Genomic DNA, 27,432 nt, shown 5'->3' with positions numbered 1-27,432 from the left:
GATGTTGTGCTTGGAGAAAATCCTTTTTTTCTTGGATACTCCTGCCACATAATGTGGAAAGACTAATTTCTTATTCCTCCTCCGCTGTAAGAACATTCTCAGTTCAGTCATTCAGTTTGTGTTCCAGTGTGTGGTTTGAGTCAAAGAACAGGCTCTGGTCTGTGTAGGTTTTCAGTTTAGCTCAGTGTTGACACCTCCATCCTCCTCAATGTACACAGAACAGTCCAAAAAAAAGCCTCTTGTCTTTTACCCCATCCTAATTATTTTGGTCTCTTAACTGTGATATTTTCAGCCATTAATGAATTCACTTTTTATATTTATATGAATTTTTTATTTCCCATCATTGTTTGATCTGAATTCTTACTTTACAAAGCATTTTAGCTTGCACTTGTATTACACCTTGAAAAGTGCTATATGTATAGTTATATATACTATATATAATAGTTCTATAAATGTAAAGAGTCTCTACTGACAAGGAAGACCAGGCTAAAGTTTTCTCTTGAATTTGCCATAAAAGTTTGAGATTGTTGTATAAAATAACAGGCATGACTTTCAAAAATACAGCTGATGCACTCTTTAACACTAAGTGACACGGGACCCGAGTTTCTCCTGTAGACAGTCTCCATTTGCATCAACAAAGTGACGTTCAGCATATTAAGCTGATTACTTTGTTCTGTGTTGGATTACTTGAAAAGAAAACATTTCAGTGTTGTGAGAATATGAACTGTGGATTTCTCGCAATGTTTTGAAAATCCATTTTCTCCCTTAGCAAAAACTAGTTTATCCAAGTATACTTATTTTATACTATTTTATTCTAAAACTGAGGCAGTATACTTGAAGTTTACTTTTTATATACTATATTAGATATACTCAAGAATAGTATAGTGAAGTATACTTGGCTTATAATGAAAAGTATAGTATAGTATTTCTTTAGTTTTAGTCATTCTAATTTCATAAATGTATACTTAAAGTATACTTCAATAAACTAAAATATGGACAGGAAGTATATACCTAGTACACTAGAAGTATATAGATGAGTGTACTTATTGTATACTTGAAAGTGTACTTTTGTAAACTTAAAATGTTCCAATTTAGTCCGAAGAACTTTAGAATACTTTCTAGTACACTACAAGTTCATGGTCCGTAGTATACTTGCTATACTTATACTTATACTTATACTTATACTTATACTTATACTTATACTTATACTTATACTTACACTTACACTTATACTTAATAAAATGAACTTCAAGTGGACTACTTTTTGCTAAGGGCTTTCAAACCGAGAAATACTGCCAGCCTGCTTCTGTGCACGTTTCACGAATTATAAGTAAAAATGTGGCAGACACAACATGTAGTATGTATCTCTGAATTCCTCATGGGGTGGCTCCTCATGAAGATGGATTGAGTTGTCGGAGATGAGTGTGCGGAAGCTGCAGCTGCAGGACAGCAGATGGCACCGCTGCGCCGTCCTGTGGATCCCGCTTGGCACAGAGACGCGTACGTTGTTCACACTGTCTGCCTTCGTTTCAGTTCCCTCTCATCCCACCCTCACCCTCTCTCTCTCTCTCTCTCTCTCTCTCTCTCTCTCTCTCTCTCTCTCTCTCTCTGTCTCTCTCTCTCTCTCTCTCGGCTTACAGTATACACCTATCTATCGTCCACAAGCATCAGCAGTATCTCCATCAGTCTCCGCGGTACAGGCGCTACTACGGCGCAAAGCATGGCACCTCTGCGCCTCGAAGAACCGGTCTCCACTGCTGCGCAACTCTGCATCTTTCTGTTGACCGCCTCGGCCTGGGTGGCACTGCCGGGACCCGTGCGCTGTAACAGCGGGGCTTTAAACCGGCGCGCCGGGGAGGATGGTACGTCTAACATGGGCGGCGGAGGAATAGGCTCCCCGCCGGGCTTGCAGGCGGACGAGGAAGCGATCATCGCGGGGAGCTCACCCCGCCTCAGGAGAGCTTTGTCCTGGGATAAACAAATGTCCCTGCTCAGCAGCTCGTTCGTGCTGAAAGGGGATGCGACCCACAACCAGGCGATGGTCCACTGGACAGGAGAGAACAGCAGCGTAAGTAGCCTATCTCCCTCCTCCTTTCTTCCACTCTCTCATCTCCTCTCCTGTCCCGTCACGATCCACTGGCTCGTGCACCATCCTCACCACTTCTCCCTTTGTCACCTTCCACAGTCTATCATCTATCGCTGTGGGTTGTTGCAGACGCACGCTGCTGCGCAGGGGGGGAGGAACCGTGCTGCTTTTTACGCATCCAGGTGTTCCACTTGGGCGCGCGGTGGATGTCAAAGGGCTGTGGGCTTTTGTTGAAAAAAAAAAAGCTGTCACGTCAGGGCCAAACTGAAACACCACACCAGACTTCAATTACAATCACGTGGTGGCCCAGGGTCACGACCATGTTATTGTTTGTGCACACAGCGCAGAGTTCGGTTTGACATCTGGGGTTATTTGAACTTCCATTCTATTAAATTAGAGCAATATTAAGAGTCATTTTATTGGTAGAACCCTTTAACTTTCCAATCTGTGACCCGAAACTACTATTAATTCCCTCATACTGTGTTCTGTAACATTCAGATGGAGTCCAGCAGGTGTGTGAGCGCACGAGCCAGTCTACAGACCCCAAAGTTCAGTACTGAAATCTTGATAGAGCTTCTTTTTTTTTCTATCCATGGATTTTTATATTACTTTGTTTTATGTGTGGTTTGAAACGCAATTTGGCCTCAACGAGAATAGGATGCAGTTTCCAAAATAGAAGCAGTGAAGCAGATTTCAGACACATGTTCTACAGGGGTCCCACCGATGTACAGTGATGTCAGCAGAGACAGGAATAGCACATGTTGTCCACGTCTGCTGAACTCATTTACCCCTGTGATGATGTTGTCATTGAAACACCATTAAGTATAAAAAAGGTTTCTGTATGGAAATTAAAGTGATTATATCCATGGATCCTGTCAAATGAGAGCATCTACAATATGTGAACAAGAGCAGTCTTTGTGGATGGATATAGGCAGACTCGGGGTGGGGGGAGGTTTGAGTGATGGTGTCTGGTGGGGACATCACTTGCAATCAGAGCCTTTTTTGTCCATGCAACCATTGGTGTGACACATTGCTGTTTTACTGGCAGTGGCCACAGGCAGCCTTGGCACAAAAGAGATTTCACGAAAGAGAAAATAATGTGACGATGAAGCAGATGAACTGGATTTTAATAACAAATTGGCTGGTAAATAATGTGACATTTGCAGATAAGATCTTACACGCTTTTTGACGGAAGCAAAAGAGAATTTAAAGCTGCCACTGGCATTCTGCATGCTGATTTTAAATCTAGAGAAGTTCAATCAGTTGAAAATTAGGAGAATAGAATTGGACAAACTGATTTAAATGCAAATGAGTCCTAAATGCTGAAACATACATAGTTATGTATGAATTATTTCATACAACACACAGCTTAACATTGTATTGGTATGTACATGGAAACGGTGTTTGAGCCCTCATTCTCTAAATGGGCATATTCCATAAGCAAGTTCGACTGACAAAAACATGCCATTATCATTGCTTGTTTATTATCTTTTCACATCTTTTGATTTTTACTAATCTCCACAAATTGTTGGTTAGATTTCATTCATTTTAAATGCTCTGACTGTGCAGTATTTAGTTCTTGCAGGGAATATGTGCTGTTAAATATTGGCCCAGTCTCACCAGAAAATGTGTATTATAAACATTTGTCAATTGTATTCCCAGGTTGTTGTTTTCTGTCGGGCTACATTCAAGGAGTGTATGTCACTATAAAAATAGTAAACCGTAACCATGACTTTTACGTTGACTTTTACAACTGTCTAATCATGTATTTTGTAACATGTAGACATAGCCATGTAACCTAACCTTAACGAGTCACAGGTGAGAACGCAGCAGAAAAGTAAGGAAGTGGGAGTGGAAAGAGAGTATGAAATGTACAATAACTTTCAGAAAATGGTGTTCAGAACAAGTCGAGAAGCAGAAATTTCCAGCACGAAAGTGTTTGTGCTGCAGAAGCCTCTTGGACATCACCACATTTGAACAAGTGTGGAGATGTACAATGTTGTCTATACATGGGCTGGCAGAGCTTAAAAATTGGGAAAAGAGCAAATAGCTGCATGCAGAATGCTAATCATCGATTGCAAATCTAATGCAGTAACAAAGAAATGAGCAGTATCTCTGGACATGGTGGTGGGAAGCTCCATCATATGCTAAGAAGTAGGCGACATGGACACTAGCCTTATAGAGCAAAGCCTGCTAACGTTAGCACTAACTCCTTGCAGATTAAACTTTTTGAAAAAAGCTCAAGAAATCTATTCAGAGCAACATCTAACAAGATTATCTCATTGTCTGTCGATGTGGGCATTGGAAGCACTACCTTTTTCAGTTCTCACCAATACAGGTCACAAATTAAAAGTCTCACACTAAATGTAGAACACTCGTCTAGGAGATGATAGAATTAGTCAAAGCTAATGCTTAAGAGCTTTAATTTCAGCTCAAGTTTTAGTTAGAAAATTGGATCCAAACAAACAGCCCAAAGTAATTTTTTAATGACGTGGTACCACTACTCAAAAATAACTCGTGGAGCTAATACTTTGACATTTAAGACTGGGCGTTAGAGTAATAAAAAAATCTGCATTCTCCCTCTGGACTTAAGGCTCTCCTCTTTTTTTCTAATCAAGGCGATGAGTCCGCAGGGATCCTTGTGCTCAGGCACTGCCTAACACTGGATCGCCGCTGACTTATGCTCAATTAACGTGGTGTGGGTATGTACACTGAAAGGTCGACGGGACTGAGTTCATCCCAGCCTAATAAACACAGACAAATGGTACCATTAAATTTCACATTGGCTGACATTTATGAGCAGCGTACAGATTGATGGAAGGTAAAAATGAAGCTCCCCTTCCCTTCCTGATTCATTATATCATTTCTGAGTCTTTGAGTTTCCAAATGTAAATCTCTGTTGAAAGGATCAACTCCTTAGAGGGCATCTGCTGTCACATCTGTCTTGAAAATGGATAGTCAAACATAAATATTACAGACCACCTAAGTATGTAGGTTTTTCTGAAAACCTGTCTTTCTCACTGTGACTCAGGCTAATTGTTGCTTGTGATGCGATTTGGCCAGCTTCCACTGCCTACACCACAAAGTGCTTCAACCGAGTAAATAGCTCACAGAGTTTTAGAGTAAAAGTTCTGTTATTCAAAACAGCTACATGTGTACTTTCCACCGTCCCTGTAGCAGCGACAGTCACTTTACTTTGGCAAGCCTTGATCGGCCAATTGATAGATTACGGCATAATAGAGCTTTCCCCCCTGGCAACCTTTGTAGGTTTATTTCAGGAGCAGAGACAGTTTGCTTATGCATGAGTGTGTAAGATGCAAGAGCATGAAGAAAAGAAAAGTAGAAGTTTGGTCTTCCTCAAAAAAGTTAACAATGGTTTTCAAAGAAAAAACTCAGATGGGTGAAAGTGAGTGGTCATTATATGGGCTTGGGCACTTCTCCGTGCTTTAATTTCTTTTAACAACAATAACTAAAACATTTATCATTACTACGAAAATAGTTTCTGTTTTAAATGGAAAACTGCCTTACATGTTTTTTTGTGTCCATTTTACTTTTCTTTGTCTGTTTCCTGTTGTGAATTTTTGCAACTAATGGTAACAGGAGGATTTTGTTTGTTTCAAAGAATAGCAGAAACAGACTTGTTTGTATGACTTTGACTTGGTCTGGTTATGAACAAAGACGAGGCTTAAAATGTATCTTTTTACACTCACTGAAATTTTGTGCACTAATTTGTGTTATAATATGCTATTTTTGGTCTTTTATAGTTTTTAAGCCAATTTTTGCATTTTTTAAATGTTTTATTGCTATTTTTAAATCAATATTTCATTACTATTTACTGTTAATTGCTTTCATCATTGTGGTCATTCTTTAGATTTTTTTCATATTTAGTTTTTGCTCCCTGCTTGTGTTCGTCTATTGCTATTCAAAACACTCAGAGTTGCATTTTTCTTGAAAAAGTGAGAAATGAAGGCTGATTTATGACAACAATACTTATAGATACAGATGGTATAGAAGTCATAGGGTGAAAATGTCTGGATGAGTGAAATACCCGTTTACAGCCAGAAACACGGTATGCTGTAGGTATAGGTGATTGCATGTTGATCTGTATCTCATGTTAAAACTTTTTGTAACTGTCACTTTACTGTCTGTAGTTATATCTTAACACTATCCGTTATCCGTCATGGTCTGCAATCCGGAGATAATAGCATTGTAACAGGGATATCCAGCGGTGAACTTCAATAAACGCAGATTCCATGTGTCCAGATGTGCATGTTTTCACTAAGTCATTAGAGCTACATGAAAGTACTTAAATTCAACTTTCTTAACCAGCTAATGGCCACTTACTCGGGGAAAAGCGGGGAGGCAGATAGCCATAACACATCAGCTGTGAGAGATTTTCCTAACTTTTTTTTCCTGCTAAGAAACACACTAAATCCATGTTGCTTAATGGTTAAGAAAAAGCAACATGGTTTAGCGTTAAATATACAACGTATATAACCTTCATTAAGAAATGTCACCATGTCTCGTAGTGCTGGACACACCAGGAACCTTTTGGCTCACAAATGTACATATTGTTTGCTTGACGATTGGGCTGAGACTGGTCAAAGAAAATGGTCAAAGTTGAAGCACCAGATACCAAGATAAGATTTGCTACATTTCCCATAATACAACAAACAGCAGCTTTCTGTTGGTCTGATAAATGTCTACGCCTCCCAAAACATGCACTTAAATGAGCAAACTTCAAGCTTGTTGAAAAGTTGTTTTGTCAGACGATGATTCTCATAATAAAGACTGAACTTCAGGGCAGGATGTAACACGTTCTCCCAGTTTAAATTTCTCTCTAAAGTGGACATGATCTTGATTTGTGGGAGTCTTTACTAAAACCGAAGTGAATGTGTGGAATCAGGAGCGTTTAAAGGCACTGTTTTAAAGCATCTCTCTCTTAGGTAATGCTAGTGGTGATGTGAAAAAAAAGACACCATGATGAGTGAACCACACCATTTGTTACATCACCAGCACGTCTCAGTACATCACATAAAAAGTCTGCACACTCTGTCTTATAAAATACAAAGCATGTCTCATGTTTAAAAGCATTTAAGGAATTTAGAACATTGTGAAGTAAAACAATTATTTCAGCCATTAATAGGCATGCATTATATAATGTATAAATGAGTCCAGGAGGATGTCCTGCCAATGATGAGGCTGTATAACATGACTGACCAGCTTTCTGAGTAGAGGGAAACTCCCACTATTGAAAAGACTCTTTTTGTGCTTGTCTCTCCTTTCTCTGAGTTGTTGACTAGCCCTGGGGAACCCTGAGCTCTGTTCGTCTTCCATCTATTTCTGTCTCCGCACTATAGTGATGAACAGCATGTGTGTCCCTGATGTGCGCATCTGGAAACCACCCTCGGCATATAATGGGGTTTCTCTACTGTGTGCAAATCAAATTTTTTTTTTCTGAGAAAGACAGCTTAAAAATTGCCATTGTGACCACACCTATTTAAAAAAGAAGAGCAAATGTGTGTGTCTGTGTGTGTGCGCCTGGTGGCTTGTCCCACAGTAGTCTAAATGATTAATGAGCGCCAAAAGGGGTGCTGACAGTCCAAACTCTCGGCCCACCCTCGTCCCCCATAGGGGAATTGTGGGTAATTTCTGCCACTTCCTGGTTTAAGAGCCCTCCTGGGTGGAAATAAGTAAAAGAATGGGGGAAGCACTGACTGTATAAATCATAAATCTTCATATATACTATAAAATCACATCACTTTTTTATAGCTGTCTGGGAAACAGCCTGATATATGGCTAAGGCTGCTGTGCTTTGATTTTCATGTTGGTTTTAAGATTCATGTGCGATGATGAGAGCTCACTCTCTGTGCTGTGCTGTTTTATAATTTCGAGTCCTTTCAGCATCATACATATACATAAATAATCAGCAGCAAGGATGTGCGGAGCATGGAGCAGATGTAATAAAATTGTTGCCTCTCAGGAGAGTTGCTAGAGATGGATGTGGAGACTGCAGACTCGGAGTAAACCTGTGGCATCAAATGTTTCTCGAAGTGGATCAACACTATTTTGCCTGTGTTGGGTTCAGACAGAGCTCTTATGCTTTATTACTATCTGCTTGTATTAATACACGTGTTTCAATCAATATCGACTGAACTCTATTTAATTTCTGTCTAAAAAATAAAAAACTAGATCAGTTTGAAATTGTGTTGCAGAGCACGACTTCATTTTAAAGATTTAAAGATTTTCCCATTTACAATCTCATTTAGATAAACTCTGATTAGAACTAAAATAAAATTAAATAAATTTTCAAATTAATTAGATTAAATTAAATCCAGTTTCATCGTCAGACATGTTTTCTTTCTTGCTTTGGGACACAAAAATACCCAAAATACAAAAAAAAACAAAGGATCACAGTGACACTGCGGTTTGCAAAATACTCTCAAAACAACTGTTGTATTGAATTTTAGAAGCAAGAAAGTCTGAATTTGGAGGTCAGAAGGGTCGATGGATGGAGCTACAGACGATTGTCAAACTGAGCAATCGTGTTGTCTCAGCGATAGATTTTTAAGAAGTGACTTTACTTTACAGAGGAAATGCGAAAGAAGGAGCAACTCTTAGCAGCACGCACACATGCTCACTGACATACAGGCAGTGAATGCTCCGGAACATTTGCTGATATGTTTGCACACTGTGTCACCCACTGATGTTCTGGAAATATTTCTAGAGGACTAAGTGGAAAATACCAAAAGAAGTCTGGAACGAATGATGCGAGACATTGGCATTCCCACGTGCAACTGCTCTGGAACATTACTTGTATATTTTAGGACTCCAGCACATGGGTGAAAATGGCACAAGTACAAGAGGATGAAGTACAACCGAAGAAAAAAGAAGACAGAAATTACCTGAATATGTTTAGCTTACATGTTTGGGCTTAGAGAATGTGATATTAAGTGTGTGTTTGTGTTAATATGATGTGCTGTGGTTATGCATGAAGTGCAGGGATTTATCCACTTTACTCTATGTACTGTGGCACTCATTAGGCAGTCCATCAGGGGCACAGCTGGGTCTTAGCTGCCTTTTTTCTCGCTCTTTTAAATTTTTGACACAAAGTTTAGGACATGGCAATTATCCCCGTCTTCCTCACCTGCCTCTATCTCAGCTGTGTGGATATTCATCATATAATACCCAATTTCACCTTGCTTTTTTCACAAATTTCTTTATACATGGCATCAACATCAATGTTCATTACGGCTGTTATATTTTACCTTTCATATCACCTTCAACCCTTAATCAGCCCTCCCTCCCACCATCCCCATAGTGTGCACTCTCTGCTTTCAGATTGCACACCTCATTTTAACCAATCGGATCCAAGGATTATCAGCCTGCAGGATACAGCTAATCTAAACATGACATTGGTTGAATTTAAATGGATCATTTTAGAGAGAAACATAATGTTTTATAATAAGGTGCGTGTCTTTCTTTGCCTTCTGAATCATGGCTCACGCAGGTGCGCACACACATATAGCCTGCCACGCCCTGTAGTCACACATGCACGCACGTGCACACACCATCTTGACTTAATGTGAGAGGTATTTGTTCATGCTTCACCTACTGAACAATGTTCGTTTGGCCCCCGGTTGTTCTGCACAGGAAAATTGTTTGCACATGTGAGAGGAGACTGTCTTGTCATTATCTTGTCTGCCCTTGTTCATTCGGCTTGAAGAGAGTCTCCAAAACCCACACTGTATCAACAAACTGTTTTGCTCGGTTCCCTTCTGCTTCTTTTTAATGTGACTCATACACCGTCCCCAAATTCCCAAGAACAGCTTCACCAAAACAGACTGGCCAATCTACACTGCCATCACCACATATCTAAACACGACGTGTCGGGGTGTCTCCACAACATTGTCAAATGGCTCCTGGCTTCCTGTCACGGATGAAAGATGCTTGCCCTGCATGAAGATTTGAATGATACATTGCTGTGTGTGTCTGTGTCATTTCAATGAAATGCATATTTTCCAGGTTAGAATAAGGCACCACCCAAAAACATGCACTGAATTTTAAAAGAAAGTATTTGTAAAGGCTAAATCATCATCAACATTATTTTTATAGAGACGTCTCACGTGTTGTATTTTGGATAGTAGAGTTTGTTTGGGCAGTATATTGTAAGGATTACACTAGTTCTTTGTAGACATCACCCCTGAATATGAGCCTCCAGGATCCTGTTTTATGTAAATACTGAAGGACCAGACTCTAAAACAATGTCTCAATCCCATACTTCTCAACAAAACAGAACGCTTGCAATTACAAGTTGCAAGCTTACAGCAAATCTTTTGTCAGCATAGGAACCAATAAAAATATGACTCTCTCTGCCCATGACTCTATGAACTTAACATACAACTCAATGTATTTGGAAGTGTCTGCTTTGGGTTAAAAACGGGGCATCAAATTTAGCAGGGAGTCAGATTTTGACACAACAGCTGGTTAATCAGCATATCCTTATTCAGTTTCTGCAAAACTGCCCGTGAGTTTCTGGGGATTTGAGATTTTAACCTCACATCAAGTTTATCCAGTCAGTGCAGAAATGTAGTTAACAATGTGCAAGAACCTGAGTGGAGGGAGTTCATCAGGGTTAGTCATCCAGCCTAATCTATCGATCTGTGATGATTAGAAGCACAATTCTGGGTTTTTCTTTTTATTTTTCTTTCTCCTTTTACAACTCTCTTCCCGAGACCACTAGATTTCACTATTTTGGCCAACTTTTTTGCTAAGCTAAATCAAAGCGAGGGTAAAACACACCAATGTCAGTGAGAAATATAATTGGCTTGTTTCATCAGATGTAGCCACATCTACACAGCAATGCTGGTGTAAAGTGGCATATTTGGATGCTGTTAGTACTGACTTCGAATTAAAGTATGTGTATGTATGCATTCCATCTGCTGGCGGAGCTGATGCTAACAATAGCAAGTGAAATGCCTGAAACCTTGACGCACAGTAAATGATTGAGCTCGTCCGTCGACAAGATCTTCATCCAAGGCCTTCTTCTTAGTATCAGCTCAGAGTTGGCACAGGTACGCTCTTCACTCCTTGGAGGTAGGTAGCATTTGTCGCTTTGATGCCATGGGTGCCTTGCTAGCAAGACCTTGGGAAAGTACAAAGAGCTGCTGCGGTTTTCCTGTCTAGTTATGCCTGGTAGATACTGGCAGCCAAATAAAAACAGCACAACATGTTTGTCTTACAGATTGTTATGAGGCTGCTGGCAACAGGAGTCAGAGATTATTGTCTGTTTGTTCCTGCATTGGTGTTGATGTATGAGACATATGCACCTATTGCTAAAGAACTATAATTTTTCTTCTCTTTTCGTACTCAGGTTCTCTTACAAGTGCTTTGCAGCTAGAAACTCTTAAAGACTCCTAAGCTCTCAAAGTTACTTAATATGTGTGTGTGTGTGTGTGTGTCTGAGAGAGAGATAGAAGAGGGTTACTGGTTACCTAGCGGCAGCCAAAACAAGTACTTGGCAAGCTGCAGCACAAAGCCGTCAGCTGCTTGAACATCTCAGACATTCTCCAAACTTTCATTCCTTTGTCATGGGGGGGAAATACACCCAGCATGCATTCATTGTTTTCTCAGTTTTGTCTCTGTAAATAGAGAGGCTTTTTTCCCCCTTCTTCATTCTCATTGTTTTGTGCTCTCCTCAGCGTCTTCTGTAGTTCAGCTGTCATGGTTGAAAGTTCCAGCCCGTGTTGCCCTGGCAACCCACATTGGAATCCTGTTGGGGTCTTCCAGTGGTTTGGTTCCTGTACTGAATTCAGAGTGGCCCCCTTTCCTCACACTTCTCCCACATTCTGCATATTTTAAATGTAGCACATGCCAGTCATAGCGAGATTGTCAGTTCATCTCCTCGTTATTAAAAATGTAAATGAAACGTGTTTCTGGGCGATTTCTCATGTTGTATTAAGTCATTAATTTGCCTGAGAAAAAAGTCAGTAGATTAACAGTTCCATGAGGATGATTTCTTAAAGAAAGTTGTGACAGCTAATCTGTATCACCATTGATGGACATCTGTAATTGTAGCTTTCAGATCCAAGATGGAATAAACATAAAATGTTCAACTTATGGTATATATTCACTCTGATGTTTTCTCTTGAGCCAACATGAGGATTTGGGTGAGAATACATCTATCTATTCCTATCACCTCGTAGCTCCAATAAACATGATTTACAGTTTGATCTATATACTGATGACTTCAGCATATAGATCAAAATTATATCTTTTATTCCACATAATCTTTTGAAGTGTGACTATTTCAGTTAATTAGCTAAACCTTTATTGAAAATAAAATGTAAGATTACAAGAATTTGATTCAACTACTTTTAACGTTGGAGTAATTCATCTTGGACGGTGTGCATGTGCTATGTGTGTTTGAGATGTGTGTGTGAGAACAGTGGGAATGCTGACCCTATAGAGCCCCACAGAGAGTTATACAATGCGGCACAGCAGAGTTTGTCCATTATTTCACCTTCACAGTGACACATAAAGACTTTGAACTGTGTTCTTTAGCTCGATCTTCCCCTTCATTATAATCTCAGAGGGTGTAATCTTTCATATCTTTAGATTCCAACAGTGAAAAATTTAAACCGATGGAATAAAATGGAATCGTCTGTTTTCATTATTTTATCTGGAACATCCATTTTTCCATCCATCTATTTTCTTGTCTGCTTATCACTCGTCTAGGACTCAGTTGCAAGGACGAGAGCCTGAACAGAGAACCCCAAACCTTCCTCCACTCAGCCACCTCCTCCAGATCTTTTGGGGAGACACCAAAGTGTTCACAAGCCAGCTGAGACTTAATAATCTCCTGAGCGAGCCCTTGGTCTTCCCTTAGGCTTCCTCCCATTGGAGCATGTCCAAAAAACATCCCCTGGGGGGGCATTCGGAGGGCAACCTGACCAGACATGCCTCAATCAACTCCACTAGTTACTTTTTATGCAAAGGAGAAGCAATTCTACTGAGCCCCTCCTGAATGATTAGAATCCTCAGCACATGCCTTAGGGTGAGCTAGGCACAGGCACCCTTTGGAGGAAGCTAATTTAGGCCGCTTATTTTCTGGATCATATTATTTTCGGTGCCCATCCACAGCCTTTGATCATAGGTGATGGACACGTGTGGATGGACATTTTTAAATTCTCGCCATGGTTACTGATAGAGTTTTTTTGAAGATTTGTACAAATCAAAAGTCTTAACACCTTCCCCAATGAATGGGGGTGTCCAAACTTTTGACTGGTACTGTTTAACATTTACCACCGGGCAGTGTTAATTCTTGCACCTCTTTAATTAGTCATTCCATTCAGACAATGCTTCCTTTGTCCTAAACATCATTTATTCTGACAACAAGAGCGATTTTTCTTCCTATTCTGAAGCCTCTACAAAGCAATGCCCCATGCTGCTGTTAGCTAATTCTCTGTCACACTATCTGTGAAGTGAATGGAGTTAATTAGCAGTAAGTTAATTTGATTTTGAACACTTTCTTTTCTCTTCACATTTACAAAAAAAGAGTCATCCATCGCGTTCTTTGGTGAAGGCATTGATTTCCTATCAAAGCCTTGGATGCTTTAAAATGACTAAAAGGTATTCATTTGCCTTATTTTCCATATGTGGACTTTAGGATTCTCTAAAATGCCCATGAAGAATGTACATGAATCCATCCCAGCATAATAAATACATATATTCATTCCTCAGAAAGAAATGAAGGTTGAAAGCCAAAGTAGCCTCCTCTTACTGGCTTAGGGGACCATGTTTTTTTCCCTTTTGTTTATAGAAGGTGTAGCTATCCTAAAGTGTGTCAAGCCCAGACTTCAACTCAGCCTTGTCTGAGGTTCAAAGTTATCTCTGCCACCCAAGTTCCACTAGGAATGATGTGCTTGCATGCTCTACCAACCAGACCTACACATGCGCGCACACTAAAGACAAGAAGTGGTATAATGTGAATTACCATCTGATGACACACATAAAGCCTACCAGTTATTTAAGAAAAAGAATAGTGGGTTTGCTGGCTGTGACTCATGTTGATGACAATTAGCACACTATTATATTAGCGGAGATGTGGCACTGGTGGCGAGTGTGTGTAGGTGGAAAAGGGAAAAAAGACTCTCAACTCTCCATATTTCTTTGGAGGTTTTCAACAAATGCCTTGTGAGGAGCAGCATTTGTTTTACATGAAAAAGACGGGGCTCTGCATTGTGAACTGAAGTCGGCAGCAGTGTTTCACACTCTGGCTCCCAGACTGTTACTTCCATCGTGCTCTTTCCCTCTGTGTTTCTCGCCCTCTCTATGTGGTTTGCTTTTGCTTGATTGATGTGTGCCTGTGAGAGAGAATAAAGATGCAAAGCAGTGACAAATTCAATTACAGTTTGGAGTGCAGCTTGTCGCAGCAGAGGCGTCAGGTGATTTCCACATTCTGCAGAATAAAAATAAACTATAAAGCGGTGTGACAGTTGGATAGCGGGATTCTAAAAGTAAACTTTAATGCAAACTAAACTGGTGGTAATGCAATGCTTAATATGGAGGTTAAGGATTTGAATGTGAGAGTGTGCCATTAATCCCAGTCTCGTGTGAAAGATGTGAAAAGCCATCTTACAGAAAACTATTTATTCATGCTAATGAAGATGAAATCTGCAGGTAATTTCAATCTGGTTGATGGAGCATGTTTTGTGTGTTCAGGTAACGGGTAGGACTCCGCAGCCAGTGATCCACAAAAAGCGTGTTTTAATGCAGTACATAATTACATTGTCTGTTTTAATGCAAGCCAAGATGTTTCCCTAACTTTAACCATTTAGTTTTTTATACCTAACCATAGCCATGTAATTTTTAATTCCTAATCTTAACCATCTTGCTTTTAACACTAAATCTCAACCAACTGGTCTCTTATTTATAAAACAGACTGTGAAAGTGCAAGAAAACAGCGACTGAATGGGAAAAAAATGCCATTTAAATAAATAGTCACTTAAAGGTTCTAGTGATGAGATTTGACCTTGACTCTCACACTTTTTTGTGTTGCGCCACCCACCAACACCTCTTATCTCCAAATACAGCCTTGTTCATCGATTAAGTGTGGTGCAACAGTCAATATGGGACTGTACTACTGTGAAAACATAAAAAGTGAGTACATATATGTGACTATTTCACATTTTGCCAAGAGACCTTGTTGGCTGGTTATAGAAAATGTCTAAAAAAAGAACAGATAAATCAAAATGATCCTTTTGCTTACAGAAGTAAAATTGAAATGTTTTGTTTTGTTGTTTATCCCCAGAGTGCCATATTGACATGGTTAATGACATGGTTATTGACATAGTAGTTAAAGGGCCCCCCAATGAACACTTGGCTGTTTGCCTCTGTTACATCTTCATTCAAAAGTTCATCATCAGAGAAAGCTTTGACAGCATGCAGCTAACTTTTGTTGATTTGTGGACAGTTGACTGCTTTGTAAAAATATTCTGCCAAGCAGCTAAGCTGGAAGACAGTTTAAAGGCTTTTTCTTATAATTTCTGCATAAATAAGTTTGTTGCTGAGTCGGCATATGCTTTTTAATAAGTGTCTCTTGGTGATCTTGTTGAACACACTGACAATCTTTTTGCAAATCAAACTTAATATCTTTGAACTGACACTTATCAGAAATGCAACATTGGGCTGTTTTTCTTGAAGGATTTTTCCAAAGTCCAGCTCTCTGCCATCGCAACTACTAACCTAGATGTGGATAGCTTTTTCTCCTAGAATCAATTGAAATGGGATTATAGGTTCAGCTTTTACTCACCTTAAGAAAGAGTTGATTATTATCATTTTTTTCCAATTAAGGACTTCACAAGCTGCATTCAGATGGTTCACACAGCTGAGCAGGCCATCAGCCCATCAGATGACCATTGACGCATTATCTACTTAAACTTGCACTTGATTTAGAATCACAATTCAACCTAGAATTCATATCGTAAGCTCGTGGAAGGAAGCTGGAGCACTCACACGGAGATAGAAGATATACATTCTGCACAGGAACACCCTATTAGGTATGAACCTAGAGACTTCTTACAGTAAGGTGACAGTTCTAACAATTTCACATCCATGTGACTTTGCTACTAAAACCATGAAACTTAAAATAGAGCTAAGAAATGTGGCCAAAAAAGTCAAAAACGTTTTTGGGAGTGATTGGAGAAACATTCATAACAGAGCCTCACAGAATAAGACAACGCTCCAGCTGGCTGCACCATAATATTCTCTTCTTGAGCAATCTTTAGATCCCTCTGAAAGTGTATCACACACAGGTGGAGAAATGCACACTGTGTGTCATGTAAGCTAGAGCCCAGATACAGATTTAAGTAAACTATAGGAACAGATTAATAGATAGATTCCATCTGAACTGTTCTCAGAGCCCCAGAAACGTAGTTCTGGGGTTCTGAGAACAGGGAGGATTGAGGGGTTTTGGGGGGATACAGGCAAAGTATGTGTTGCTTTGTTTTTAAGTCTTTCTTAACCTAAATTTTTTTGGTATTTTTGGTATTGGCAGTGGCAGAAGTAGTCAAAACTTTTTCAGCCTGATGCACTTGCACGTGTATACTTAACACCATTCAATAGTATAGCTAATAAGCTTAAACGTCTTAGTACTTGTTCTTAATTCTTTTATAAAGAAACAATGCAACATGTTTCATCTACTTTAACTTTAACTTTTTAACTTTTAAAGCCTCAGATTAAAAACAAAGTTTATAAACTTGTTACCATTTTCATCAGATGTTTTTTTATTTATTTGTTTATTTTTGGACGTGATTGAAGACATAATGAGCAAACCCATCCATCAGTCTTATCCATCAGGCAATTTATTCATCCGCTGAGAATCAATTAGAGCCTCAGAGAGGTGAGTTCAGTATGTTGTGAGTAGAAAATTGGTGAGACCGATCCTGACTACTTGCCCACTGCTGCTTTACATCTAATGTGTATGCACTGTGAGGAACTGATAAAATAAGAAGCTAGGGCAAGGTATGAGGAGCAATTAGTGGTTGTTCCATGCAGTGGAAGAATCTGAGAAGTAATGTATTCACTTTCTAACGCTTTCAACAAAATTAGAAATTTCAAACTGCACCACTTGCCAGCTGGTTGAATGAGGGAGCAGCCGTAGCCAGCATGTGAGGCCGCTACGCCTGCTGACCTAGCTGCTAGCAGCTCTGGTCCGGCCAGCTGGCGAGCAGCGCATGTCTAATATTGTTGTCAGCAATATAAAGCGAATTTGTTATCATTCTGGTACTTCTGCATGCATGCAACCTTTTTTTTTTTACATCCTCATCTTAAGAATTGCTCTCTGCTTCAAACATGTATGGCTGAATTAGCTCATATTGGAACAGGTGATGGAAAACCATAGCAGAGTCAGTGTAAACAGGACAGATGTGTTTTTAGCTAATTATTATGTGCTGAAGTGGGACTTTCGTTGATAATGTAAACACAGTACATCTGAGAAACAAATACAAACAAATGACTTATGAGTATCTTTACAGTAAATGTCCAAAGTTTGAACAACAGGTTTGGTAAGAGTTGTCCTGTTTTACAGGCACATCAAACATCCCTGTGTGCATTTTCCGAAACTCATACTGTTATTGTCCAGAATTTCCAAAGATTGAGGACTCTGATAATTCATCTGACAAACTGCGCCAGGGGGAAGATCTTATTACTTTGTGTTATTTCTTTAACACTCTCCACATTGTGCATTCAAAGATTTAACACCCCAAACTTTTGTTTCTAAAACGTCAGGTGTGTCATTGACTCTGTGACAGAGTGCTGTCATCCCTGAATCAGACTCCATCTTTGTGATTAACGCCATGCTTGCCTCTGTTGACTTTTCTTTCCTGGAGCTCTCCAGCCTTGTCATGTGTTATGTAGTTAAATTCCAATCCCATGGGAATTCCACAGGAATCCTGTGATCCAAAGTCTGCTTCTAATATTCCCACTCCCCGTCTCCTTTCCGTCTGATCTCATTGTTCATACCTTTTCAATTGTCACTGGGATCCAAACCTCAGCTAAGTAATTCCAACAAAACAGTCCTCCTGCAACAACCTCTGAGAAAAAGAGACATTTGATCCTTCTTCACTTTTTGTTACTTCAGCCGAAACTTCTTCTTTATCTGATCAAGAAAAAAAAGGCTTGGTCGAAATGGGGAATGTGAGAGAGAAATGGAGAAAGCTGACTGAATGAAGGAGTGTCAAAGCCTCTTTGGAATAATGTATGTAAACACAGTGCATCACTCAGGTAATGAGATTCTCCACTCTGTTTGAGTCAAAAGCCCCTCAAAACTTGAGGAGGACAAACAAACTTCTAAATGTTGTCTTTTTGAAGAAACAAATATATTCACTTGCTTTCAGACATTTTCATATTCAGCATATTTTAGCAATTCCTTCTCTCCCCTTAGACTTCTGCTTCTCCTGTCCATGAATGCGGATAGCCCGTTTGTATGCAAATGCATAATCTGGAAGAACCCCTGCCCCATATACACACATACACACACATCCACACACACAGAAAATCCTGTAGAGGTTTGGAGCTGGCGTGCTGAGGTGAACAATGTTCTAGCCGGGAAACAAAGGCTGGCAAAGAGAAAACATGTTTGCCTTCTCTCTTTTTTAGATTTATTGTATGTACTCAGCAACAGGCCCAACAAGTTATTCCTTCTTTACTGAGGTTAATCCACTTCCTATTATCATCTTTTTCATTTCATTTGCCTGTGAAAAACAGCTTAGCGTCACATGTTGTGCAAAACACAGGCTGATTTCCGAAACAAGATCTGTAAAGCTGCTAATGAAAAGAAGTACATGTTGGAATCACAACAGATCATTGTTGGACAAGCTTCTTTTTTCTGTATCGCTTCTATGCTGAAACTCGCAGGCTCTTTCACTCATGGCTCATAAATTTTTGCCAGAAAAGGGTAATACTAATACTTGTAGCAAATAAAAAGTAGGACACAGTCAGTAGATTTTAACCCTTTTTTTCCCCTAAGGTTCTAATCTCACTGACTTGCCTCACGAAACCTAATAGAAATAATATTATTTATTGTTATTGGTGTGGTGTGGGTGGTTAGCACCGTCGTCTCACAGTAAGAGGGTTCCAGGTTCAACTCCCAGCTGGGGCCTTTCTGTGTGGAGTTTGCATGTTCTCCATGTGTATGGATGGGTTCTCTCTGGGTACTCCAGCTTCCTCCAACTAAAAACATGCATGTTAGGTTAATTGGTGTTAATTGGTGAGTGCAAGCATATGTTTGTCTCTGTGTGGCCCTGTGATGGACTGGCAGGGTGTACCCCACCTCTCACCCAATGACTGCTGGGATAGGCTCCAGACCCACCATGACCCAACTGATGGATTAATCGGGTATAGAAAATGCATAGATGGACATTCTTAAAGACTTTTCACATCAAGGAAAAGATTTCATGATGCTCATGTCTACAAACCAATTAATTGAAATGATCAAGAATGATCCAGCAATATGTCATGTAATCTAGTTGAATAAAGTCAGGTTATAATGTCCATGATGGGACAGTTTCAGTGGCCAGTAAATCATCTTTTTAATGATGGCTAAGGATGGCTAAGTTTTCACATTTCATTCATGACTTGTTGGCATGAATTAGCATAATTCAACATCTCTAAATGAAACTGCTGTGATACCATTATTTATGCTCACTGGGTCACAAGTTTAAACTGAATATCATTCTGATATCAAGAGATGACTATCAAGGAGTTTAGTTTTTGATTTTGCAAACTCAGTTGACACTCAAGCATCAAGGTTTGGTACAGATCATACATTTCTCACCTACAATGATTCAGTTCTTTGCTTTTCTGAGTCCTTAAACCATATTTTTCAATCGTTAGTTGACATACTAGCTAGCATTTTATTTACATTACTTTAAGGACTTCTTACATATGTGGACCTAAATTTAAGGACACCTCATTTATCACATTAAAAAAGGCCGGAATGATAAATGATAAAGGTATAGAATATCAAAGGAAGTGTTCCTTTAGTTGGGATTGTTTACGGTGACCTTATTTTGGTAAGGTAATACTAGCTTGTGCACAAGCTAGGTTACGCTATTAAAAGAGACAATGAGTATTTTTTTTGTGCTGGCTTTGTGAGGCTTCTGTTGGCTGTTTTTGTTTCTGCACACCTATTTCTGGAATAGAAGACTGAGGCAATATGCTGAGTTTGACATTTCCAAAGACTGTCATTGATATCAACTAAACCATAGATTTTTCATGTATGTTTTTCACTGAGCAAAATCTTCAAAAGGGCTTTTTGACTGACAACATATGCAAGATATTTGGTCTGTGATATTATGATCCTGTTTCTGTACCCACAGAGCTGAAGAACAGCTCAGTCTGGGTAACATCAGAACAGGGAGTGCTTTAAAGCTCAGCTGATGAAAACTGTACTTTTGATGATGAAACATGACACTATATCTCTAGTGCCTATATGTGCATATGTGTGTGTAAGTGTATGGGTGCTGTTGTTGTGTCACTGTGTCTGTCCCTGTGAGTCCCATGCCAGTGGCCCATGGAAAGAAGACATTCTTTCCTGCTGTGTTACAGCCTTGTTAAACCCTTTCTCCACCTCATCTTTCTCACAGCCCTATTTTTCCCAACCCATCCCTGCTTCTCCTGTTCTCCAGCATGTGAAAGGCAATCAGTCTCTGGCCATTCAGAAGCAAAATAACTATATCTGATTGGTGCCTAAAAGTAGTGATGCTCCTTTTGACTGAATGTGTGTGCCTACTTAATCTTTGCATAACTTTGGTTGCTCCGTTTGGGGTTTTGGTAATCACATGGTAAAGATAAAGTGAACATTTTTCTCTCTCCCTCATAAATCCCTTTACTGGAACTGGCCTCAAACATGGCTGTCAGCTGCCAAGAAGCTGCCCTTTTTTCCCAGTCAGCTACCGCTACTGGCCCAACACTCAGCATGTTTTGTCACATTGGATGGGGAGTATGTGTGTTTTAAAAAAGGGGTGTTATGGCTCTGGTTCGTGTCTCTCCACATCCGTCACAATGGCCGCCAAAATCCCCGTGGCCTCATTCTCATTAGCACTGTTCCTACTACAAAGAGCCAAGCTGGGGCTCATGGGCGATGTGTGCTGGTTTTGAACGGATAATGCCTCATTTTTAAACTTTTTTTTTCTACTGAAAGCACACGCAAAGACAGCCCATGTGTAAACATGGATATGTATGCAAGCAGGTCTGTCATCTTAGCGTGAGCTACGGGAGTCCTTGAAGGTCTCTCAAATTAATTAAGCCAAGCTGTGGACTCACCAAATTTGAAAAGTGGTAGACCTTGGTGAAATTCAGCTATGTGGAATGTTTTTAATGCCAATTTGCCATTCTAATTAATCAGTTCAAGCTTGAGACTGATAGAAGGGATGTTGAGTTAAAAGGTTTGCAGACAAACAGCTTAATAGGCAGATAAATCTGTTAGATGTTCTATCTGGCTAGGCCATTTTATTCATCTAGTAAACTCTCTTGAAGTAGACTGATCAAATCAACCTCTTTACCTTTAAGACTAAGGATGGTTTATGATCCCGATCCTGCATTGGAACGTCTACTGACTGCTGCTTTGGAGGTATTGTCCCTCTTGTTTTAATAATTTTCTTTGTGCCTGATGCCTAAATCATGGCTAAAATCTTCTTTCACTGTGTCTTTCTGGCCGTAGGAGGCAGTCATGATAAGAAAGAAAATCATCAGGCCTGCTGCGGGGCAGGGAGAAGATGAAGAGAAAATTAAGGGTGATGAAAAGGTTCTCTTTCTCGGAATCTTCCATCCAAAGAGGGGATTATCTCTCAGGACATATCCCTATCTTCAAGGCTCTTCCATTTCTATCTTTATTTTTCACTATATCCTGCTGGTCTTGACTTATTTTACTCTCTGCCGCAAGAAGTCTTACCTGCGGCCGAGATCTGTCTTGATGGTAGGTGGAGGCAGAGCTTCATCTGAACTCCCACCTGAGCTTCATCTGAACTCCCACTCTGCTCCTTGCCCATGACCCTGCCATAAGCCTTTGCTCCTGTACGCTTCATTATTATCAGGTCAACCCCGCAGGGACAGAGTGAAAATGCAGAGTGGGAAAATGAGGAAGCTCTGTGGGGAATGTAGGTGGACCTTATTATGTGGGTGATGCTTACTGTGTGAAATGCTTATTGGCTTCAATTAGCCCACTGGCACCTGCGCTGCATGTGTGTCCCGATGGAACCATCTCCAATACTGCCATGATGACTCCGCATCTGTGAGCAGACAAGCTTCTATTGAAATAGATGGGACTAGACACGTGATGTTTATACTGCTGTGAGGGGGTGAATACCTGCCTCAAATCCATAGTATTGCATGATAGTTGGGGGGTGGGTGGGAAATATTTGTGATGTAGTATTAGAATGGAAAGTGGAGAAGGGCAGAGAGATGGTGGTGAATATACAAGCAGATGTTGATGACAGCTGCACAGGAATAGTTAAATGGCAGAGTTGAACAATAACATTGATATGCAGATGAATTTCTCTCGAGCCACAAGGAAAGGTACAGCAATAAGTCAGTTCTGTGTTGTTCCGCTGTGGACTGAAAATACTCAAACATTTAACTATTTTCTTCTGTCAACACCCCGCCTCACACTCTCATATTTTACTCTGCTCGAGCCCATTGTGAGAACGTCCTCCGCTTGCTTTTTCAATTTGGGACACAATTCACCGGGTGAGATAGAGCCTCCATGTCGGGGTACAAATCATCCCAGTGTGTCGGAGAAATTGAATTTTCCATGAATACGTGATTGTCTGTGATGTGCTCCCCAGCATGCACGGCAGCTAATCCTCCGTGGGGCTGGTGGCGGTGTTGTGTGAGCGCAGGGCGCTGGGGCTCGGCCTCGACAGCTGCACAGGCCAAAGTACAAACAGACACACATTCACACAGGAAGCCACACCTATGTGATGACAGTCGTATGAGGTGCGGAAACCCAGAGAGTCACAATCGCGGCAGGCTGCCAGCAGCTGCCTGTTTGTGTGTGACTTCAGAGCATGCTGGGCGTGCATGTCGCCGTGATTACAACCTGCTGTGCGTGTGTGTGTGTGTGTGTGTGTGTGTGAAGATGTGGGCATGTGTTGTGTTTATGAGTGTTACTGTCTGCTCTTCCCCTTATGCTGCTGCCCTCTCTTCACTGTCACATTTAGACCACTTGTGGGCCCCTGTAGTGCGCCACCACAAAACTCCAGTATCATGCCTGTCATCAGCCCTCATGCTAAGAGCCTCTTGAATTCAGCCCCCTCTGTCTTTTGCACAAAGAACACCCATCATTTCCTTTGTTGTCAATGCTTCACTGTAGCGAGCTGATACAATTTTGGCATGTATTTCTGGAAACGATAATGACAGTATATCCAGGCGAACTAATGCCTGTGGTCTATCATATCAGACAATGCTTTACAGATGAGTACCTCAGACACAAGTGCTTATCATTGTGTACACATATATACGCCTGGAACTTCCTGAGCTTTCAGCGAAACAGAGGCAGGTGTGGGTGTCTGAAGGCATGTCTCAAGTGTGAAAATGTTTAAAAGTGGGAAGAGGATTTCATTTTAAGAATTTCAATGTGGCAATTTAAAATTTGTTGTGGAGGACACATGTGATATAGTTCAATTTGTCAAGGCAAAGTGTTTTATATGTTCTGAAACACAAGTTAACACAAGCTAACAATAGGTGCTGTGATTTCACTTTGGCAAAGGTAGCAATTTAGGTGAAATGACAGTTCTGAACAGTTCTTGGAGGCCAAACTACTCCCTACTTACCACATGCAGAGATGTGGTTATAACCCCTAACAGTGATTTGAATTTAAATAGATTTTGGGTTAAACAAAACCAAAAATTTTGTAAAAAATTCACAAAGGGTGTAAACCCACATCTGGTTTTTAGAGTGTGTTCACACATGGCAGGTTTGAATCAGTTAAAGGGAACTCTGGTGTGACTACTCCTGAGTGTGAATCAGTTGAATCACTGCCATCATCTGAACCTTGATGCACACCAAACCAAGACCCCCTTAACAGGTGACTCTTGATCCTCTTCAAAATGAACTCTGGTGCGGTTTGACTGAAATACTTGATGAATGCAGCAGATCAAAGAAATCCATATGAACAGAATTTTTTTCTTTGATTTCAAGCTTACTGGCTTCTTCTGAATGTAGCGGCTATGATGCTTAAAGTATGATACATGTGTCAGAACCATCCTTTCCTTGCAGCGTATCTTCATTTTGGCATGCAAAACAGGACCATGTTTTATATTTGTAAAAGTCTTTGGCTTCTTTTGGTGCGACATAAAAAAAAAAGTCAGCCTGAATAGCAAAGCAAACCAGGAATACAGTGATTCAGTATTGGTATCCAGACCAGAAAACCCTTTTTTCTTTGCTCCATTATTCCTATGATAACTTGTAACATCGCGGTGGAGTAAATTGATCATTTTCACATGGCAGAGTTGTTTATGATGATAGAAAGATCAGAATTTCAAAGCAAAACAAAGACCAAGATTAGAACTTTAAGATTAAATATGCACGGTTTCAGGCGTGTCTTTGCAGATTAGCCAACACAGTTATTGCATGTTGTATAGACATCCACACAGTGCCTCTAACACTCTCAGTTTTTTTCTCTTTGTGTTCTCTTTCAGTGTTTTTAATCATGTCCTGCTGAGTATAATTTCAGTCCAAGAAATCCCAGTCACAGCATTTTGTTGCGGGGGTTTTCCCTTCATTTCTATCAAGTGAAGTGGACTGAACCTTTGCCAGGGTGAAGGTCTGTATTCCACTGAGAGCCCAGTTGAAGATGTTTGGAAAGCTTGTGTCACTGTGTTTGTGTGTTCACTGCTCAGGGGTAATTGGACTTGATTGACTTGAGTGGATGGTCAGAGGAAACTGTCCAGAGCCTGGGAACTTAGACTTTGCATGTAGCTGCCAAAAACAAATACTACACTGAAATTGAACTTGTCTTTGAAAATCCACATAATATCCTATCATTATCATTCCACATGCATTCAAAAACATTAGTAGCAGAAAAAACTCTGATCAGGACTTTCCATATCATTTCCGATTCTGCAAAACCAGAATTTCCTGGCCTCCTGATTTTTGCTGTCATCTGCCCTTTTTGCCCCATCTGCCCCACATATACCTCACTGTCTCCCATCTATCTTCCATCTTTTCTCTGAAGTGGGCTTTGTAACTTGTGCCCAACTGGACAATAGTTTGTAACCTGGCACGTCTGGGAGACCAGAGGAAAAGAGATTTTAGCAATATGCGAATACAGAAGAAGAGGGAGATTTCTAATCTGATAATGGCCCCTGGGCAGAACGATTCTTCCTGGCCTGCATTGTGGCTTCACACGGTCATCTATCAGGTCTCGACTCTCCTGTAATTACATATTCTTCATGTAGATACAACTTAGGAGAGCAGGCATAGAAGGCCAGTCAGCACTTTGAGGTATGGGATGATTGAAAACGTAGAATGAAGTGTTTTTTTCTTTCTTCAAAAGATGCTGATATGAGAGAGAGAGAGAGAGAGAGAGAGAGAGAGAGAGAGAGAGAGAGAGAGAGGGAGGATATAAAGGGAGGTAGAAAGCAGATGAGGTTGGTACAACTGATGACCAACCTGTTGTGTCATCACCAAAATAAGGACAAGATTTGAGATGTGGCGCACATTAAAATCTCTTCAAAATTTAAGTGGACAGAAACCATTCTCTTCCTGGCAGGGCTTTTATTGTGAGAGATGCACACTGATCTGAAAGTTCAGAATCACATAATCAAAAATAGATCCAGTTTGATGAAATTTTGGGATGTCTGCAATGGCAATTTTGGTTTGAGCTTCTTTGTTTTTGAAAATACAATGTTAAAAGTAAAATAAGCCTGTGTCTGAACTGCACCTGACACTCAGCTGTGTTGCGTGTTGTTGCCCCAGAATAGCAGCATTTTGCTTCCCAAACTGGCACGCCCGTTCCATCTCACCACACTTCCTTGGAGTTTTAGCAGCCGAAATGAAGCCACAAGATATAGTCAGACTGCAAAAACTTTAGATCTTGAGATTTTTCAGTTCTTTTATTCAGTAACACAGACAAAGATGAACGATGAAAACCACAAGGGGTCCTTTGCTTTAGCTGACTGCTTCTAATCTATCAAAGCCAAACGCTGGAAAACTAGATCTGACTGCATATGCTGGTTCTGCTGTCCTAACCCACTTCATATCAGAGTCAGTGTGGCAGATCAGAGTCAGAGATGGACATATGGTTTGGTTAGGGAAAAAAGAGTTGGATTTTTTCTATTTTGCTGTACTAGATTCTCATTAATTTCCATGATTTTCCTCTTGTACATTCACACAAAAGCTGTTTATACACCATGCAATATATCATAGGCTAAACTTAAATACCACGACTGTGGTGCTCTCCCAGGCCACTCTGAATTCCAGACAAGGCAGGGAGGAAGTCATTTAATTGAATTGTGCTCACTCACTGCGACCCTCATCTGCTCCGGCTTCCTCAGCTCTGTTTGTGCCTTCCATGTGAACGCTTTCAGTCCACTGGTGCTGATCCACTTTCCAGCCCCACTTTACAGCTATGGCCTTTTCACAGCGTGAGCTATTGTGCAGAGCTTTGTGAGTTGACCCTTAAATGCCTGTGCATTCTGGAGTAGACTGAATCCCCTTTGTGAACTTGTTCACAGGGGTCAGATTCAGCTGGTCAAGCTGCAAAAACTAAACACAGGAAAGCGAAGGCGTTGAATGTAGGCTGTTTCTAAACTGTTCACTTCTTAGGAGGATGTGGTCATGGAAGTGGAGGTGAGAGACTGACTAGAGTACTGATCAGAAGGTTTCTGGCATCTCTCAAACAAAGCCTTTGAAAAGTTGTGAGGAAATAAAAGTTTCCACAACAGCAAAACTGATTCTAGTCATTAATTTTCCCTACAATCTTATACACTCTCATTAAGTTATTTATTCTCAGGTTTCTTTGTTCTCAGTTGAAGAGGATATTTACAGTCTGACAAAGCAAATGCATACGAACAGCTGAGCAGCTGTGGAGGTTTAAGTGATGTCATCTCAAGGCTTTGTGAGTAACAGTGTGTCATGGACTGCGTTCTTGCATGAAAATCTATTAACTGTACAAACCTCATCCAGGTGTCTAGGTTGAATCATCTCAGCTAAGAAGAAGAAGAAAAAAAACCCACAAGATGTTAAATTTGTGCTCGTCTGTTCTGTGCTTTCATTTCATTCTAACTTTATATGGACGCCTGTGCACTGTGGGCTGAAATGAAAGCACACAAGAGTTGGATAAC

The 27,432-nt window shown here is 40.4% G+C and overlaps 1 protein-coding gene across 5 annotated transcripts in view; it reads left to right on the top strand.

Annotated features, from left to right (window-relative positions):
* Positions 1-1,606: 1,606 nt before the first annotated feature.
* sorcs2 (sortilin-related VPS10 domain containing receptor 2) overlaps positions 1,607-27,432 on the top strand; it is a 295,718-nt gene continuing 269,892 nt past the window's right edge. For 4 of the 5 annotated variants that reach the window (XM_072376956.1, XM_072376957.1, XM_072376954.1 and 1 more), the window contains exon 1: positions 1,619-2,068. In XM_072376956.1, coding sequence (XP_072233057.1) covers positions 1,721-2,068 — 348 coding nt within the window. In that variant the 5' untranslated portion in view covers positions 1,619-1,720. Of the gene's footprint in view, positions 2,069-27,432 lie in introns of all 5 variants that reach the window. The other variant, XM_072376958.1, reaches the window with a different exon arrangement.

This window comes from Leuresthes tenuis, unplaced genomic scaffold (genome assembly GCF_036924035.1).
Source record: "Leuresthes tenuis unplaced genomic scaffold, fLeuTen1.0.hap1 SCAF_22, whole genome shotgun sequence".
NCBI lineage: Eukaryota > Metazoa > Chordata > Actinopteri > Atheriniformes > Atherinopsidae > Leuresthes > Leuresthes tenuis.
The sequence above is the reverse complement of the archived record's forward strand: the minus strand, read 5'-3'. Positions and strand labels throughout refer to the sequence as shown.